The following is a 19,537-nucleotide window of genomic DNA, read 5'->3' on the forward strand; positions in this document are numbered from 1 at the left end:
CACTGCTTCACTCTCTACGTGGGCCTCCAAAAGCTCCAGCATCGAATGCATTAGTGGCGGAGAATCACACCCACCGTCTTCTGACTTCGTCGACGCTGTTTCGGATAATTCCCGTGATCCTACATGGAAGCGACGTCTCGATTGATACCTTTGCATTCTTGGACGAGGGATCAGATCTGACACTAATGGAACATGATCTGGCTGTATCGTTGGGTCTGAAAGGTAGCCCTCAGCCTTTGTGTCTACGCTGGACGGGAAACACTTCCCGCATGAAAAAGGAATCGCAACGCATCACTTTCGAGATCGCAGCTGAAGGACAGGAAGGACAGCACAAACGGCACAAGATAGTGAACGCAAGAACGGTTCAATGTCTCAATCTGCTGAGTCAGAGTTTCCAGGTGGAAGAAGCAGCGACAAAACACCCGCACCTTAGGGGGATTCCGGTTAGCAGCTACCATAACGCAAAGCCTAAGATCCTCATAGGAATCGACAACGTACGACTTGCGCTACCACTTAAAGTAAGAGAGGGCGATGGTACCGGTCCGATAGCTGCGAGAACCAGATTGGGCTGGTGTGTCTACGGTCCGCGAGAAAGCGGTGACACCGAAGCTTATAATTTCCACGTAAGCAGGTGCGATTGCGACGAAGAACTTCACGATACGGTGAAGCAGTTTTTTGCCATCGAAGAAGCAGGCGTGCGCCCGTCAAACATTCCAGTGTCTAAGGAAGAACAACGAGCACTAACCATCCTGGAAACTACAACCCGACGAGTAGAGAACCGTTTCGAAACGGGTTGGTTGTGGAAAGAAGACAATGTAGAATTCCCGAACAGCTACACGATGGCGGTACGTCGTCTAGAATGTCTCGAACGCAGAATGGATCGTGATCCGCTGCTAAAAGAGAACCTCCATCGACAGATGTGCGAATACTAGGCAAAGGGTTACGCGCACAGGGCTACGAAAGCGGAGATAGATGCAGCGAACCTAAGAAGGGTATGGTACCTCCCGGTGGGAGCGGTAATAAACCCTAAGAAACCAGGAAAGGTCCGAGTTATTTTGGATGCAGCCGCCAAAGTCGATGGAGTCTCACTTAACAGCGCTCTTCTCAAAGGTCCGGATCAACTCTCGTCACTTCCAGCCGTGCTATTCCGCTTTCGACAGTATGGGGTGGCGGTCAGCTCGGATATTCAGGAAATGTTCCACCAAATTCGTATCCGAGAGGAAGATAAGAATTCCCAGCGCTTCTTGTGGCGCGCTTGTCCATCGGAGAAACCTACGATCTACTTGATGGATGTCGCTACCTTCGGGAGCACCTGTTCACCAGCTTTGGCACAATTCGTCAAAAATCGGAACGCAGTACAGCACGCTGAACTGTTTCCTGAGGCATCGAAAGCGATCGTCCACGATCACTACGTTGACGATTACCTGTCGAGTTTCGGATCCGCAGAAGAGGCGACAAAGGTAGCAAACGACGTGCGATACATTCACGGCCAAGGAGGCTTCAAATTGCACAACTGGCGGTCAAATAGCAGCACGGTCCTCGAGCAACTGGGCGAAGTACCAGATGGAACTGAGAAGCAGCTGAACCTGATCGACGGGTCGACAACCGAGAGAGTGCTCGGTATACTTTGGAGCCCATCATCCGATGAACTGAGTTTCTCTACTCAAATGAGCGACGAGGTACAAACACTGATTCGCATGGCAACCCGACGGACGAAGAGGCAGATTCTACGTTGCGTCATGACGTTGTTTGATCCACTGGGGTTACTCTCGTTGTTTATCATTCACGGAAAGGTCTTGATCCAGGACCTGTGGCGCGAAGGCACCGATTGGGACGAACAACTAGGCGATTTAGTCTATGCGAAGTGGCAGAGGTGGATCGAGATGATCAACCATATCGCAGAGATCCGAATTCCCAGATGTTACTTCCCCAACGCTACGGGAAGGACCTACCTCGGGGCTGAAATGCATGTGTTTGTCGACGCAAGCGAAGTAGCCTATTCGTGCGCTATCTACTTACGCACCTTCAACGAACACGGTAAACCACAGTGCAGCTTAGTAGCGGCAAAATCAAAGGTCGCTCCCCTGAAACCATGGTCTATTCCCAGGCTGGAACTGCAGGCGTGTGTACTGGGCGTACGGTGGTCAAAATTTGTCAAGGAAAACCTCGACGTCCCAGTTTCCAAGACGGTTTTCTGGACCGATTCCAGAACGGCGCTATCCTGGATTAATGCCGACCCTCGAAACTATCGACAGTTCGTGTCCTGTAGAGTAGGTGAGATACTTGAGCATACTTCGGTAAGCGACTGGAGATGGGTACCTTCCAAATCCAATCCAGCAGACGAAGCAACGAAATGGGGTAGTGGACCGTACTTCAACCACGACAGCAAGTGGTTCCAAGGACCGCATTTCCTGAATCTCCTGGAAGCAGATTGGACCTGTCGCAAAGAACCGGTGATGCTTACCACGGAAGAAATGCGCGCATCGACACTACATCACAGTTTGAACCAACGATAGATTTCGACCGATTCTCTTCCTGGGACAGGTTGCAACGTACAACCGCATACGTTCTCCGTTTTCTGCACAATGGATCGAAGAAACAACCACAATATAGTGGACAGTTGCAACAGTCGGAGCTGAAGGCTGCTGAAGAACCCATCTTCAAGTTGGTGCAACGTGAACACTACCCGGACGAAGTTGCAGCGCTGTCAAACAAAGCGCCCAATGAGACCGGACAGGAAGTCATCGGGAAAAACAGTTCCATCTACCAAATGATGCCGAAGTTGGACGAGAATGGTTTGCTACGCGAACAGGGTCGAATCGCGGCAGTTAAGAACGTCGCCTACAACGTGCGCCATCCCGTGATTCTACCATGAAGACATCGCGTCACGGAACTTCTGGTGCAGCGATTTCCCGAGGCTTCGATTGGTGGTCAAGAAAGTGGCCAGAGAATGCCCGTCCTGCAAAATACGGCGAACTAGACCAATGATCCCTCCAATGACACCACTGCCATCTGCCCGCTTAGCCCATCACGAGCGAGCTTTCACATACACAGGGGTGGATTATTTCGGACCACTGCTGGTGAAGTTGGGGCGATCCAATGTAAAGCGATGGGTCGCACTGTTCACCTGCTTAACGATTCGTGCCGTACACCTAGAAATCGCATACACACTATCAACAGAGTCCTGTATTTCGTGCGTCCGCCGATTCGTCGGACGGCGCGGACCACCTGCCGAGTTTTTCAGCGACAGCGGAACGAATTTCCAAGGAGCCGATCGAGTACTGCAGCACCAGATAAGCCAGGGACTGTCCACAACGTTTACCAGTGCAAACACGAAGTGGAACTTCATACCACCAGGAGCGCCACACATGGGCGGAGCGTGGGAACGCCTAGTACAGTCCGTTAAAGCTGCAATGAAAGAAGCGTATTCCGAGGGGAAGCTTGACGACGAAGGGTTGCAGACGTTGGTCGTGGAGGCTGAAAGTGTCGTAAACTCAAGGCCTCTGACGTATCTGCCATTGGAGAGCGAGGAGACCGAGGCCCTCACCCCGAACCACTTCCTGTTGTTAAGTTCGAATGGGATGAAGCAAATGAACGACGAAGATGAAGGACCGAGACAGATCAGCGAATCAGTTCGGTGTCGAATCCTGGGGGATTCCTGGGAGCACATCCAGCATCAGCTAGATGTATTCTGGGGGCGCTGGTTGGTGGAATATCTGCCGGTGATCCGCCGGCAACCGAAATGGTTCAGCGAGACACCATCATTGAAACCAGGCGACCTGGTAATGGTCGCGGAGCCGACGAGACGGAATGGCTGGGAGCGAGGGCGAATAGTTTGCCTGAAGCAGCATGCGGACGGCAGAAATCGACGAGCGGTCGTGAAGATAGGCGACAAGACCTGTGTTCGACCGGTGTCGCGGTTGGTTGTGCTCGACGTGAGGAAGAGTGGAGCTCCAGTGGACTCCGGACCAAGGATGCAAAATGCCTACCTTTTCTGCGGCTGTAATTTTTCTGCCTACATTCTCATTTCTCTTTTGACGCTGCTGTCGCTCGCTATTGCAGGACGCCCAGCGCTGTACGGCAGTCTGTAAGTAAAGCAGTAACATGACAAAGAAATACTGCCCCCAGTACAGCCACCAGACGCGAGCGGTACAGCTTCTCTTTCCTTATTTTACACTTTTTAATATTTTTAATCTATTCAATATTTTCAATCATAAACGGCAGCAACAAATGCGGTTCGTTTACGCCAAGACCGGCATCATCGTTTTCGTGTGCGAACCTCTCCCTTTGGCTACGCAGAGAAAAGTGTACAAAGCGAGAGAACAAACTTTACTACGCCACACTCTCACCGAGCAGTCGGAGTACAGCAGCAAAACAAAAATGTATTCTACTGCTCTACGGGAAAATGTACTCAGTTTGGCTACCTTTCTGGCAAGAGCTGTAGTGATGCGTCGCTGTAGCGGGCTGTACGGCTTGTGCAAATGTAAATATACCGAAAAAAATGTAGTTTACCAGTACCTTTGGCATCCCTGCTCCGGACTACACCCGGGGGAGATTGTCAACGCAGAAACCGTCGAGCTGGCAACACGGCCTAGCAAAGGCAACGCGTCCGCGTCAAAAGCAACACGACAACAGTGAAGCGCCGCGTCAGTGGGTGACAGACGTCATTTGATGACAGTGGAGGTACGTCACCGAACTGTCAACGGTAAGACCGCGTGTTTCTGTAATCGGTCTATTCCAAATAAGACGTGAAGGTGAACGGATATCAACGGAGATCAGTTTAGCAGTTTATTTCTTAAAATAAAAGATTACTATACAGTGAAGAAAATAAAGATTGTAGTAGAAGTAGATTAATAGTTGAACGGTCCTCTGATACCTGTAAAATAAAAGTAAGTTAAATAATACCTGAAAGGAAAGAAGAAATAATAATTAATTATGTTTAATCAGCCACCCGTATACCCCGCCGTAAGGTCCGCCGGGAGAACGAGGCAATCAGTTAGCATAGGGCGTTAAAAGGAATTTCAACACCAAATTGTAAGTGAAGATAGTTTTGTAACAAAGTTTGTACTAATTATATATAATTTACAGTTGAAGCCTATTGAAAAGTTCGCTATCAAAACGGTCTTTTCCTGCGCCCTACAACATCGACACACGCTTTAGTGTTTAAAAGCATTTTTAGTATCATGAGAAAATTTCTTTTCGACTTCCTCCGGCTCTTAGAAGTTAAAACTCAATATCAATAATTGGGACTCATATGTTCATCGAAAACAAAAAAAATCGAAAAGGATCTTTAACCTTCCGGCATTCGCGCTAGTACACTGAGTGCACGGTGCTCTGAAAATCTAGTACCAGCGGCTGCTCGTTCAGTGGGCCATAAGCGCGACTTCCGGAGGGTTAAGCATATTTATCTTTCACCCATCTTTTCTCAAAAATCATAAAACGAATGAAAATTTTGGATGGGATTTAAGAAGCTCATCATAGAAAACGTATTGTAACTCGATTACCGTGAGTGACAACATGTCTTTTGCAAAATTTATAAAAATACTCTCCTCTACAACTTTGTCGAAGACAGTCAAGCGCTATCTCTTCAGGTTTAAAAGATAAATTTTCTATAGACTTTCAATTTTTTTCAAAAATAATGTTGCCAAAATATGGCGCTTTACACATACAAACATCGTAGATATGCTAATTTATTTTGTTTTTGTGCAATTTTTAAAATCGCTAATATGGACAGTTTCGACTCGAATAAACCAAGTACCTCAAAATGTTGTTTTGACCCTGTGCGCTGTCAGTTCAAACATTTTAACAGCAGTTGGGGTTAGAACCTAAGTAAATTTCGCCTCAACCAAAAACGCCATTAGAATTTGGACTCTTTATTTATTCTGTAGCAGCACCTCTAGGAAGTATTTCGATAGCGAATTCTTTGAAAAATACACGTATTTCAGTGGAGTGTCGTCTTGACACGCGTACTATTGAAAATTTTTCGGTAGACATGAGAAAAGAAATCGCCGACAATCCGACCTGGTCGAAAAGTTGAACATCGCCGTTTCTGTAGATTCCTGGACACATATTTTTCTGGCCGCAGCACGAGGCGATGTCTCCAGTAAATCCAAGTTTATTTTCGCCGATAAATTCGCCCGGAAATTGATGATCTGACAAAGAATTAGTGGCTGTGGACTCAAAACCGAATTTTTCAGAACCCACAACACGATGGAGTCGAAGTTGTATAAGCAGGAGTGTCTCACAAAGGTCCTGATAGCAGAAACGAATATGTTCTGTTACTGACTTCGATCACATCTCAATCATCGCCAAGTTTTTGTTTGTATTGGCACTGGATAACACTGGAGTTTCACAAGATAGTACACTCGCACCATCGCTATTTTCGCTGTTTGTAACGACGTTACCGATATTTTAAGTCCTGGTAGCACACCTTTAAAATATATTTTGCACTTAAGGGGTTTTTACTCATATCTAATAAAAAATGTTATTTTTGTGAAAAAAATCCGTCATTTTATGTGCATTTTATGTGCATTTGTGTTAGCTTAAAGGCGCATTTTTTTTGCTTCGCATTATAAATTTGTTATAACTAGGAGATATCAATCATAGAAAAATTTACAGCTTTCTTGCAATTTACAACTATTAATCTGAAACACGTAGTTTTTGAAAAATTCAAAACTTAAATATTTGAATGCATTTAATTATGGTTTGTCGCGGTTGCGGTAATTACAGTAATTAGCCTGCATAAAAAATGAACATTTTCACATAAATTTATTCGAACTTTTTTTCGCACACCCATTAGACACAAACTTGTTAAGAAATGCTAAGATACCCGATTATTGGGATAAGTCGAAGATTTTTTGTTAACTTGCATATTTTTTTTAAATTTTTTTTAAAGAGTATTCAACACCTCAAACGAAGTCTGTTCAGATTCGACCAATTTAGTTTCGTATCCACATCCTTGCCCCTCCACATTTATAGAAGATGCTGCAGGTTTGAGCTTAAACTTCCGGCTCGTTCCGGGATGCAAATTCTCACCACTAAAACTTGAGACTTTCTTGAACCGCGCATTCATCGACACAGTGGAAACTAACTCCTCATCATCAGTAGGAAATGATACAAGTCAAGCGGAAGTATATCTTCCTAACTAACGAGACTAACTTTTATTTGGAAAACTTTCTTATAAATCCCAGCGGGACCACATAACTTCTACTTTTGTGCCTCTTTGCCTTCTTCATTACTATTTTCCCACGCGAGAAAGACAAAAGGCATCATTAATTTTGATGTTTTCCTCTTTCACCTTTCGCTTCCTGGCGCGGCGGACAAGCGCTTCGTGTTCAGGGTTGAGTTTGGAATTTTTTTTACGGGTGTGTAATTTAATTATTTCACTCCGTTAAACTAATTTTGCGTTAATCCTACTATTGTCTATTGTCCAGAATTGCAACATTCGAGGAAATGTTTCTATTCTACCATAGACAAATACGTTACACAATTTTCATAGTTTGCCATCGTTTCATATCACGATACCGAAGTTCTAGCTGTAATGATTTTTCACTCAATTACATACACTAACTTTGATACTAGTTCATAGCTACGTTTTATGCACGGGACATCGACCGCTTTGTTATAGAACTATGCAATGGAACCAGGAATTAGTTTAGGGAAGAGCAGGTTAAATTATACTTTTGTTGCCACGCACACCATCTCACGAATAATCGGACTTTCTTAAAAATAACAAGACACAAAGTGGAAGCGATCCAAATTTAATATTTTGACCATCAACATCGATCACTCCATTATTGCTCCGCACCCCTTCGACGGTGAACACGCCTTCTTTCATCAGCAACCTTGTGCTAATGAGCCGGATGTGAAGAAGTAACGTATCTTGCTATTGCTTAAATATTACTTTTATCTGAAAATTGAACATTTTGCGGTACAGATAGGAATTGCTTAGTTGCTATTGATATTTATTGGTTAGTGATTCCCTAAATTTAGCCAATTAGTGTGTTATCTTAGCAGATTATTCGTCGTAGAATGATTCTGTCACCAACTGCATTTTTATACCGATCCAGCGACGAAGACTAGTAACCATATAAACGTACGTTGTGATAGCGAGAAGATAAGAGAGAGAGAGAGAGAGAGAGAGAGAGAGAGAGATGTAAACAATTATTTGCCTTGTTGGAAAATAATAATTGCGAATTGAAATAAAAAAGCTGAAAAATCCGGAAGTGACCTACTTGTTGCTTTTTATCTTTTTGCCTTCTCCGCGGTATCGGTGTGAATCGGAATTTTGTACGTAACCATACTCCACATCTCTGGAACCGGAAGTCGAATCAAGAGGAAATTTAGTAGAAGTTTAGGGGGATACCATACCTTTTATTGGAGACTAAATTTGGTCAAATCGGTCTTATCATTTCTGAGAAACGATATGACTGTTATTCTGAATTAGAATGTTTATGCGAGGCTTCCGGAACCGAGCGATTGTGGCCAATTTGGCCAAAGAGACTTTGAATGGCTCTTAGTAACCTAGAACTACAAATCCAAGCAATTGTGTTCACATTGTATAGAACACCTTTCAACGTGCATCGCAAAATACATTGAAATAGGGATTTGCTGAGTGATCGTACTATCATCCCACAATTTCGGAACCAAAAGTAGGATCCATTTGAAATTCAATAACAGCTGAAGAGAACGTTGTACTTTCCATTTGAAACTAAGTTCGTGAAAATCGGTTTAGATATCTCTGAGAAAAGTGAGTGATATTTTTGGTCACATACATACACACATAGACGCACAATCACACACACAGCAGGAAACCGGAAGTCAGGCTTCAGCGAAATCACATAACCGACACCGATACCCTACCGGGTAGCTCGTGAGAAGGCTAAATCCACCGCCGGGGATTAGAGCGAGTAGATCGCGTCGAATAGCTGACAGTGGGCCGATGGTGCGGCAGTAAACCGTTAGCTACGCTCGTTAGCTAGATCGAGTAGAACGGGACTGACACGAACATCGGTATCACGAGAAATCTACCGCCGGGGATTCACCACCGTGAACTATCTTACTATATCGTGACAAAAATGAAAGCTAATTGGTTCACAAAACAGACATCGGTACCGAGAGGAACTACCCGAGTATGGTAGTTCTCTGCCGGGGACTATCCGATTATATCGTGATAAGGCTGGAAACTCAATGACTCACGGGAACAAGAGCTAAATGGCTCATAGAATCATTAGCAAAAGGAAGAGGTGCGACGAAAGCTTAACGACCCCCCTCCCTTTCCGAACCTACTGTGAGTTGAGGAGTCTTGCTAGGATATGGTGGGGTTTGTGCAGCATTGGGCTCTGTTAAACCTCTATAAAAGACCATAATTCCTAACGCAGCAACGACGATAAGAGTTTGTGCGCTTTTGCTAAGATCCCAAGATTTTACCAATCAAATATCTTGGCAATAAAAGTACCCTAACCCAACCGGAGTGCCGACCGGCATTTTAGGATCGACGCCAGTAACAGTCTGATTACGGTATACTGGTCATGGCGAACGTCCACGAACAGGACACGGATCACAAATTGAACGGTGACTTTGGGCTGACAGGTGTACTGTTCTACTCCCTGAGTAAGGAAGGATAACACTTGGAATGGTGAGAGGGCTAACAGCACGCCTTCCTCTGTCCCATTAAAACCTTAGCAAGTCTCCGTTTCGTGACGTTTTCAACTCGTCACAAATTAGTTTGTGGTAATAGATTTTGCGCCGATCCGGCTCTGAATACGGGTCCTCATGTTAACCCTAGCATGGCCTCCTTTCTTGCATAGATAATCATGGGGTCACAAGATGCGACTACGTACAACTAATGGAGATAGTGACCCGGAGTTGGGATCCAATTGAATAAAGAAATAAGCATGGAATGCACACATATGGAGTAGGTGCGGCAAATCCCTTTGCCAAAAGTGGTTTAACGCAGTCACCACCTCGGAAAAGCCAATCAACTACAGCCCCACCAGGAGAAACAGCAGCCGCAGCTTCAAAAACAGGAGTAGTAGCCTCAACAGCTGCAGCAGCCGCAATCGCTGCTTCAATATAAGCAGCAAACGCATGAGAGCAGTGACTGGTTGAAAGTATCAAGCTTGTCGAGTGTAATGGCAGCTATGAAACTGCTGGACGAACTGCACAACTTCGTCGAAAATTGGAGCAATGTGCACAAAGACATTAAGACATTGTGTCTGAATATACAAGTAAACCTCGGTTTGACCGTCATCGAATGGAGAAACCTGGAGTATAAAGCGTAGTTAACCAGAAAGTCTTTGTAAGTAAGACGAAGAAGTCCTTGGAAATAAGGCAAATAGTGGTAGTTTCGAGACAAAAGACTAACCCTAGGAAGCGGAAACCGCGTCGTTCTCTACGCCGAAGGGACCAAGAGCTTCACCAGGTGATGTGAGACTAGGAGGTTTCAAGATATACAAAGAGATTCTCGGCACCGTGGTACGCGTAGCGAACGAAGCAGCTATTACAGTGGGCAAAACACCCACGAAATAAAGGTGAAGCACTCATAGTCAAAACTAACGATGACTCGCATGAGACGGTACTGCGCGCAATGCGGATAAATTCGACACTCAAGGAGCTGGGCGCAGACGTTAAGAAATTCAGGCGCACCCGCACCGGAGATCCTTGAATTGAAAAAGGATCCGAAATAGCTATGTTTATAAAGAGCTCACCGAGAAAGTCATGGGTGAAAATGAGAGCATTTTTCCCGGAGGCAACCATCCATTGTAACGATCTGGATAAAGTATCCTCGAATGAAGAGCTAAGAGAAGTTACGATAGAACTGTGCGAGCTTGGAGAAATGCAGATGACGATCCGGATGAGGAAGGGACCTTTCGGCACGCAAGCAGCTTCGGATAGGCTTCCAGTAGAAGCAGCAAATACGGTACTATAAACTGGAACGATCAAAGTTTGCTGATCGCTATGGTCATCGGAAGTGTGCTTTAAATACCAAGAGTTCGGCCACCTGGCTAGAAACTACGGTGGACCTGACAGCAGCAAATTACGCAGAAGGTGCGGGGAAGAAGGCCACAAAGCAAAAGACTAGAGACAGGCTCCGAGATACCTGATCTGTGCAAACGAAAAAGGTAACAACCACGCTACAGAAGGCTAACGATGTTGGGGCTTCCAACAGGCGACTGCAACGAAGCCATATCAAATCAACCTCAGTCACTGCGAGACAGACAACACTTGCTGCGGTAATCTGCAGCGAAATCTACGTGCGATGTAGTTATCATCTCGGCGGCATACCGTGTCTCGGCCTGCGATATCAGATAACGCAAAATAAAAGGCGATTTGGACAACGGAAAATTTCCATTTCAGGAAGTAGTTTATCGCGCAGACGAAGGGTTTGTTATCGCCAAATGCAATGGAGTCTGTTTCTGCAGCTGCTAAGCTCCTCCATGGTAGACGATGGACCGATTAATAGAAATGTTCGATAAGCTGACAGAAGAGCTTATCGATCGGAGACCAGTTGTCATACTCGGCGATTTCAACGCTTGGGCAATAGAATGGGGCAGCCGCTTCACCAACTTAAAGGGGAGTATTCTACGTAAGGCGCTTGCAAAGCTGAACGTAGATATTGCCAACCAGCACCTACCGCTGGGAAGGTCGAGAATCGGTTATTGACGTTATCTTCTGCAACCCCGGGCTGACAGGATGTTTGAATTAGAGAGTGTACAAGGAGTACACCCACAACGACCACCAATAGACAGTCGGAATCGCATGTGACTCAATCAAATGAGCAGAGGTGGGAAACAACAAAGTTCGACAACAGATTCTTCGATGAAGCGTTGAGATTTTTGTGCAATTGCCTGTACTTCCTGTACTTCAGTGCAGATGAAGTGATAATGGTATTAGCAACATCATGTGATGCAACCATGCCAAGAGAGGGCAAACCAAGATATAGTCACCGCCCTGTCTTCTTGTGAAACTTGATGATTACTGGCCTACGAGCATGTTGCCACCGAGCCCGGGAAAGAATTCAGAGAACCCACAACGTCGTTGAAAGAGCAGCTCTAAGACCAGGGCGGCAAAAGCAGCACTTAACAAGGAAATCAGAATTAGTAAGAAAGCTTGTCAAGGAGCTTTACCGCTATGCTAATTCAAATCCGTGGGGCAATGTCTAGAAAGTTGCCATGGCGAATATAAGAGGACCGGCTGTACCACCAGATGCGTGCCCGAAGAGGATGAGAGTCATCGTAGCAACATTATTTCCACATTGGCTGACCACGCCAAGGCTCAGGATGACTACGAAGAAGAAGCTCGAGTAACCAACGAATAGTTCCGGGGAGTAACCAACTAGTTCCAAGGAGTAACTGGTTCTCGGAATTGGTACGAGTAAATCGTGAAGTAGCACCGGCAAATGGCCGTCGGAGCGCCTGTGAACTGGAAGTCACCTTCTTCCCAGAATCGCAGGACCGACCTGCCATGGTAGCATCCGTTTCGGAAGATCTTCCACTGCCGGGGAGCTCTTCGTAGGAGGAAAGGAAAACAAAGCCCGATTTACAACTGGGGAAACCACACTAGTTAAACAAGAGTAAGTTCCGAAAATGTAATAAATTAGTTCTTTGAAAATGCTTTAAAATTTCTTCATGAAATTGTGTAAAACTTTTCTTAGTTTATGACAATGATGATAAAGAAACATGAACGAATAAATGAAGACTTTTTTTCATTAGGTCCAATCTGCAAATGAGAGCCCTCTTTTCGCTTTTTCTTTCGTTTATTACTGCAAAACCATAAACCTTTTTAAACATTAATCAGTATGTTTAGAAAGACCAAGGTTTTTACTAGCTTATTATGCAAACAGTTCAGGGAAATCAGAAAGGTGACCGAGTAATTCGCAAAAGAGAAAGTGAACGAAGAGAGGCTCTCTTTTGTAGATTGGACCTATTGAAAACAAAAGTCTTTAAATGTTTGTTATGTCGCCTACTAAATATATAATAAGATGTCTTATTATATATTTGGCACACATTACATTTAGAAAAATCATGTTATATTGTGATTGAATATTAATGGTTGATTTATTGATCTTCCCAATTACAGGTGGTTCGTGCTGCCAGTCCTGCATTGCTTCGAGTCATTGCGCTCGGGGCTTTTTGTATATACTGCACGGTAAGTTTTTTCGTTTCATCCTAATAACGTAATAACATTTTTATAAAAAACGATGCTGGGTCATCAGGCCGACTGGACATTAGGCCGAATGGACATTAGGCCGACAAGGCGAATGACCCATCTAGGTTAAAGCCCCAATAAACAATTTAATACAATACAATACATTAGACCGAATGGGCATTAGGCCGAATGGACAATAGGTCGAATGCATATTATGTCTAATAGGCATCAGAGTGGGACATGGTTAAAATTATTATTAAAATTAAAAAATAAAATTTCGCTCCGAGTAACTTTTTGGGTCCCATGTAGCTCCCAGAACTACTCTGCAAATTTTTAGCTCGATCAGTGAAACTATATTTTTGCGCCCACGGTTTAAAGTTTACATGGGATATCGTATGGAAGAATCGTCTTTTGCAAAATAATTCTTCCAAGAGTCGCCCATTACTTCCTGAAACTAAATTGGTGTCTGATTTTTATAGGAAATTTGACAAGGAAACAAAGTCTAGAAGAGAAGAGGATTTTCCTGTATTGCCCTCCAAGCGCCACTGTTACTAAGATCCGGTCCGGCATTCGGAGTCCCTTCGTCACGGTCACATACAGCTTGCACACATTGGGCAGCATAAACATAAAACAAACTAAAAACAAACAAGATGAAGGATGCTAAATTTCATTGTAACAACATAGTAGTCGAATAGCTAATTAATTATTATAGAATACCCACATGAATAGTGGGACCATGGAACATTATTCGAATTCGTCCGAGATTAGTGTCACAGTAACGAGTTTGCACGGCTGCTATTCCGTTGCCGAGAAAACAACAGACTTCTCAAAACGCAAAGCTTGGTGCTACGTTCCGTTTCGAAGCCTGACCATCTGTTTCGACAGCCTTCGTAGTCGATTTTTATGACATTTTCGTTTTCAACAGTGCACCACACCGGTGTAATCCACATTCATTCAAACTTGGGTGTAATAAGTCTACACACCAAAAAATAATTTGACAAGGAAACAAAGTTTAGAAGACTGCGAAACGATCTGATGCTTGTGGAAAAAGTTATTAAGCAAAAACCGATTGATGCCCTGAAGATTGATGAAAATTTCACTTTTCATAGCATCACTGCTGCTGACGGTCGAATTATATACAAAATTTTAAACTTTCTCTTATTATGTACAAAAGAAACCTCAATTTATCTCTCAAATCTCTTGCGAAGTGGCCAAACAGTATAGATAAATGTCGTTTAATTTGAAATCTACAACATAACACATCATAAAATTATAGCCGGTTCTCGACCTACACCTACACCAATCATATTCGAATCCAGCGCATCACCTATCAACGCCGTCGCCAACAACAAAGGTTCTTTTCTGAACCACCATAATTATTAAAAAGAGTAATTTGAAACATTCCCACATATTTTATTGAGTATCATTCGATTTAAATTACAAGTCAAACGTGTAGTCACGACACTCCGGTTATTTCCTAGACATTACCTATCCATCATTTTCACCTCAGTAAAATTTCAATGACCTCGGCTGGGATTGAACCAAAACCAACTGTGTTGAGTGGCGGTTACGCGTACCACTCAACCACCGGCGCAGTCGACTTGAGCCTCCGCAAGTTGCACCATCATCCAACTAAAAGCAGCTGAATGTGTCAAATTCACTTTGACAATCAAACGGACAACATATCGAGATGTGAACAGATGCCCTTATAATACTTACATCTCGTTTTACTAGTTATTTATAAGTTTCAGTACAACTAGCGAATCTCATTTTTTAGTTGGACAGAGGTGGTAGTCCAATCAGCAAATCACGACTGATTTCATACGAATACAATTTCGTTTGTGGTATGTAAATATAATTAAATGCATTTCTTTTTATTTCAATCTCAATACTCCCCACGCGTTACTTCCTAAATCTGCCATATTTGTTTTCACCGCTCTATTAGAATTAGTATGTTTTGGGTTCGATTGGAACTTTTGGTTTCTGCTTTAACTCACTTTCAATAAAAATATTTGGTTTTGAACCATTGGTTTCAAACACAAACGATAGTATAATTTCAGTACACGGTTGGGCGTAGGTCATTACAAGCCAATCCGTAGAATAACCAAACCAAATATCATATCATTTTACTGATTGCCAACATCTAGTAAACTTTCAAAACACTCAAATATCCCTCTAGTTAACTCCAAAAGTTCCGTCATGTTGCATTAGATTTGAGGTCAAATTTTTCGATAGCAATGGTTCCACCAGCTTATGCAAAGCTAGTCTGCCATGTAAATCTAAACCATACACACCCAGTTGTGGTCAGTCAACAGTCATTGATTTATTTTCGTTAGTTGCCGGCCAAAGTTTATCTTGCATTGCTCGGAAAATATGTGCAACAAAACTCGTTTGCTGTTTTTCCGTCCAGATCCCGCAAGCAGCAAAATAATCTAATGCCGTTCAGGTACTGCGGTGAAGTTAACCATACTGCAAACTGTAAAACATCATGTAGTTTACCGAAAGTAACCAAATGGTTCCCTATTTCCCATATCGATAATGAATTCAAATGGGAGCCAACTCAAACAAGACGATTTTTTACATTATTTTCAAAAGGAATAACGAGAAAGTTTCCTTTTTAGTTTTCTTTCTCACTCGTCGGTACTGGGACCTGGGGGAAATCGATTCTGCCAAAATTCAAGTTTTCACAATGGAATTAAAACTTTGCCTTGCTGTGTGTGTTACACTATGTATAGTGGTATCCTTGTTTTGCTTTGGGATCTCGTTGGTTTTGCTGACGTACTCGCTTAGTTGACCGATACAAATTGTTAATTGTTGATAAAAGTTTTTAAGTCTCTCTAGCAATGGTTCCCGGTAAGTCCCAAAACAAGATGGTAACTTTCAACAGGAATTTATTTTCGATTTCATCTCATCGAATCTATGAAGTTGGAGAGTTTACCGGGAGTGTAATACGCCGATCTGGCACTGGTTATCCATATGTATTTTCAAATACAGATACATAAGGAACTGACAAAATAAAAGCTGGATCAGAAACGTTGAATTCAATTTGTAATGACAAGAAGAAAAGCATTATCACGCTTTGGGCAACATATAATCACTGTTCTCTTCTGATTGTGACTTTTCCTGTATTGCCCTCCAAGCGCCACCGTTACTAAGATCCGGCTTTTGGAGTCCCTTCGTCACAGTCACATACAGAGCTCAGCTTGCACCCATTGGGCAGCATAAACATAAAACAAACTAAAAACAAACAAGATGAAGGATGCTAAATTTCATTGTAACAACGTAGTTGTCAAATAGCTAATTAATTATTATAGAATACCCACAGGAATAGTGGGACCATGGAACATTATTCGAATTCGTCCGAGATTAGTGTCACAGTAACGAGTTTGCACGGCTGCTATTCCGTTGCCGAGAAAACAACAGACTTCTCAAAACGCAAAACCTTGGTGCTGCGTTCCGTTGCGGAGCCTGACCATCTGTTTCGACAGCCTTCGTAGTCGATTCTTGTGACATTTTCGTTTTCAACAGTGCACTACACCGGTGTAGTCCATACTCATTCAAACTTGGGTGTAATAAGTCTATCTCTTTTTTTCAGTACACCGGTGTAGCACCAGGAAAAATCAAAAACGCTATCAGTTACAGTGTTACGAACATTGCAATATCGCCTCATTAGTTTTGTGATTGGAAGGGATTAGGGAAGAGGAGGCAAACAGAACAGAAGTGACCAGAAATACTTTCACTCCCAGAGGCATTAGAAATACTACTTATTGAAATAGAACGACATATGAACAACCCCGAGATGGTTGTTAGATAGAGATAGAGCTTAGGATGATCAAAGCAGTTACGCACGTTTTATGAGGGGTGACTTAGCTAAAAGCTATGGAATTCAGTTAGTTAATTGGATCTCAAATAAACATTATTACTCACATTTCATTAACCTCACTTTTCCACTATCCATCAAATTCGTGTAGGGGAACCGGGGCTATTCGGACCTACTTAAGCAAATCGCCTTTTTAGGTGGATAGATGCGAAAAAAAATTACCGGTCAAAAGTCCTAATTGTTAGTTTGAAACCTCAGCTACATTTTGGTGCCATGAAAAGTTCAATGACTTAATGACAGCGCTTGGCGACGATTTGCAAACCTCTACGTTTTTTCAGCCTTTTACAATGTAGGGGTAATTCGGACCATCATTTTATATTTTTAATTTTTTACGATGAAATTATGTTTACCTATGAAGTAGTTACAAGAGACACTCCTTAAGAAGCAAAAAAAAATTCTTAACAAAAACTTAATCTGGTATGTCACAGCTGTCGATTGGCGCCCCATGTATTTTCTTTGCTGTGACGTGTGTAATGGTGTGCGCAGCCGCAAGCCGCTGAACGGTGGTTGACAGAATAGGGGGTCTGAATAGCCCCGTACGCTCATATCGCACAAAAGTGGTAAGCGTCTCGAAAATATCTCTGTTTGACCCAAACAAAAATCATTCCATAAAATAGGAGCCTCAAGCTTTCCAAAACACCAACCTTTTATTTTTTCACTTTTATTTGTTGCTTTAATCACGGTTTTTTCATTATAATGATTTTTGTTTTGAGAATGGCAAAACAACGAAACACGTTGTATCTTATTTCTACAATGAACAAAGAATCAATTTCAGCTCTCAAAATTAATGTTTCAGAATAGCAATTCCACGAATATGTACGAAAGTTAAAAAAGTTTTACTATTTTTTGAGAAATCGAGGGGGTCCGAATTACTCCCACTGTCTTAATATCCCCGGGTTCCCCTATATTATTTAAATTGTTTCTAAATATTTAGGATTATTTATATTGTATTATAATTTCATGAAAGAATACTTCCAGCTTCAATTTAATATAATTTAATTTAAGATGTCGCATATTGTAATCTAGATAACGCTGTTCAACACACGATTTGAAAGCAGAACGAAAAAAATGGCGAAAGTTTGGGGTCCCAGGAAACCTCTGGTGAAGAAATTTTTGAAAAAATTGGAACGGGACTTCACAGTTTAAAACCAAAGTTTGTATGGAGAGCTAGGGGTGTCCAAGAGGGAAGATATCAATCATCAATGAAAATGGTCATCTTAAATTTTCGCAAAAGTCTTATATAAAATGCTTAATGCATCGAAAAAGTAACCTATTCAAGTGCTCAATCGGACATCATTAAGGGGATGCGGCAGTTGAATATTGATTTCATAATATAAGAAAAAATCCAAAGGGGGGGAGGGGGAGTATATAAAATGTTGAAAATCGATTTTTTTTTGTCGGAATATGTCTAAAAATAGTATGAAACATCGGCATCTAGTGTCAAAACAAACGAAAACCGCCAAAAACAAATTCAATTTTTTTTAGTTCCATGGATTGTGTATTGAAAAAATGGTTTGAAGATCGAAAAGTTTATTGTAATGCCCTACGCTTGCAAAAAAATTCCCATCGAGCTGGGCTTGGGAGCAGAACAAATAAAAAGATGGAAGGGATTTAGGGTTCCAACTAAATCATCGCGAAGAAATTTTTGAAAAAAAATTGGAGCGGGACTGCACAGTTTAAAACCAAAGTTTTGTGAAATTTTAATAAAAATAACATCTTTTAGATGAAAATGGGCATTTTTGATCGAATTTTCCCAACGAACTAAGCTTGGGAGCAGAACAAAATTTTCTGTCGATTTTTGTTTGTTTTTAAACCTTTCATTTGAATTTTTTATATATTAAAAATTAAATTCAAACACAGCATTCAACCAAGCTTAGAAATTGAGTCGATTCCTTTTTCGAAGCAAAAAATGTCTACATGGTTTTATGTGATATTAACATATGGCCATAGGACCTTCCTTACTAAACATCCCTAATCTCCATTCAAATTTTTCTTTTGAACTATGAAACTCCGCATCAATTTTTTATTTCAAACATGTCTTAATCGGGTTTTCAGGGACTCCAAACTTAGGGTAGTTTTCGTTTTATCTGCTCCCCGAACAAGTATTGAGCAGTGTTATCAAGCTTCAATAGGCACAGCGCCTTAATTGTGCTCGACAAGTTCTTCAAAATTTTACCAGTGGGCTCATAACTTCACATCGAATAAGTAAATAAGAGAAGAGATGCCAGAATTGGTCCCCGATAGTAGCTGATCGGGAAAGGAAGCACCCATATTCAATTACTCGAAGTATCGTTGTTTATTACAATCTTGGCAGGTCACCAAGATCTAGTAGTAATCGTTAAATAAATTCTTTGTTGGCATTTTATCGGATATCTACTGAAGCCTCCCCATGTGCCTTAAGAGCCAAGCCTATCCCCGAGTTTTTCTGGTAGAGCGATCTACTCCCAAGTAACTGAAGCAAAAGCTGAGCCAAATGAAGCTTCCTCAACTTTAATTTCTTCGTAGGGA

The 19,537-nt window shown here is 42.4% G+C and overlaps 1 protein-coding gene across 1 annotated transcript in view; it reads left to right on the forward strand.

Moving 5' to 3' along the window:
• The window catches only part of LOC131688858 (uncharacterized), a 708,198-nt gene that overhangs the window by 568,829 nt on the left and 119,832 nt on the right, over positions 1-19,537 (forward strand). The window contains exon 9 of the mRNA XM_058973432.1: positions 13,081-13,149. Coding sequence (XP_058829415.1) covers positions 13,081-13,149 — 69 coding nt within the window. The remainder of the gene's footprint in view (positions 1-13,080; positions 13,150-19,537) is intronic.

Source organism: Topomyia yanbarensis, chromosome 3 (assembly GCF_030247195.1).
Source record: "Topomyia yanbarensis strain Yona2022 chromosome 3, ASM3024719v1, whole genome shotgun sequence".
Classification (NCBI taxonomy): Eukaryota; Metazoa; Arthropoda; class Insecta; order Diptera; family Culicidae; genus Topomyia; species Topomyia yanbarensis.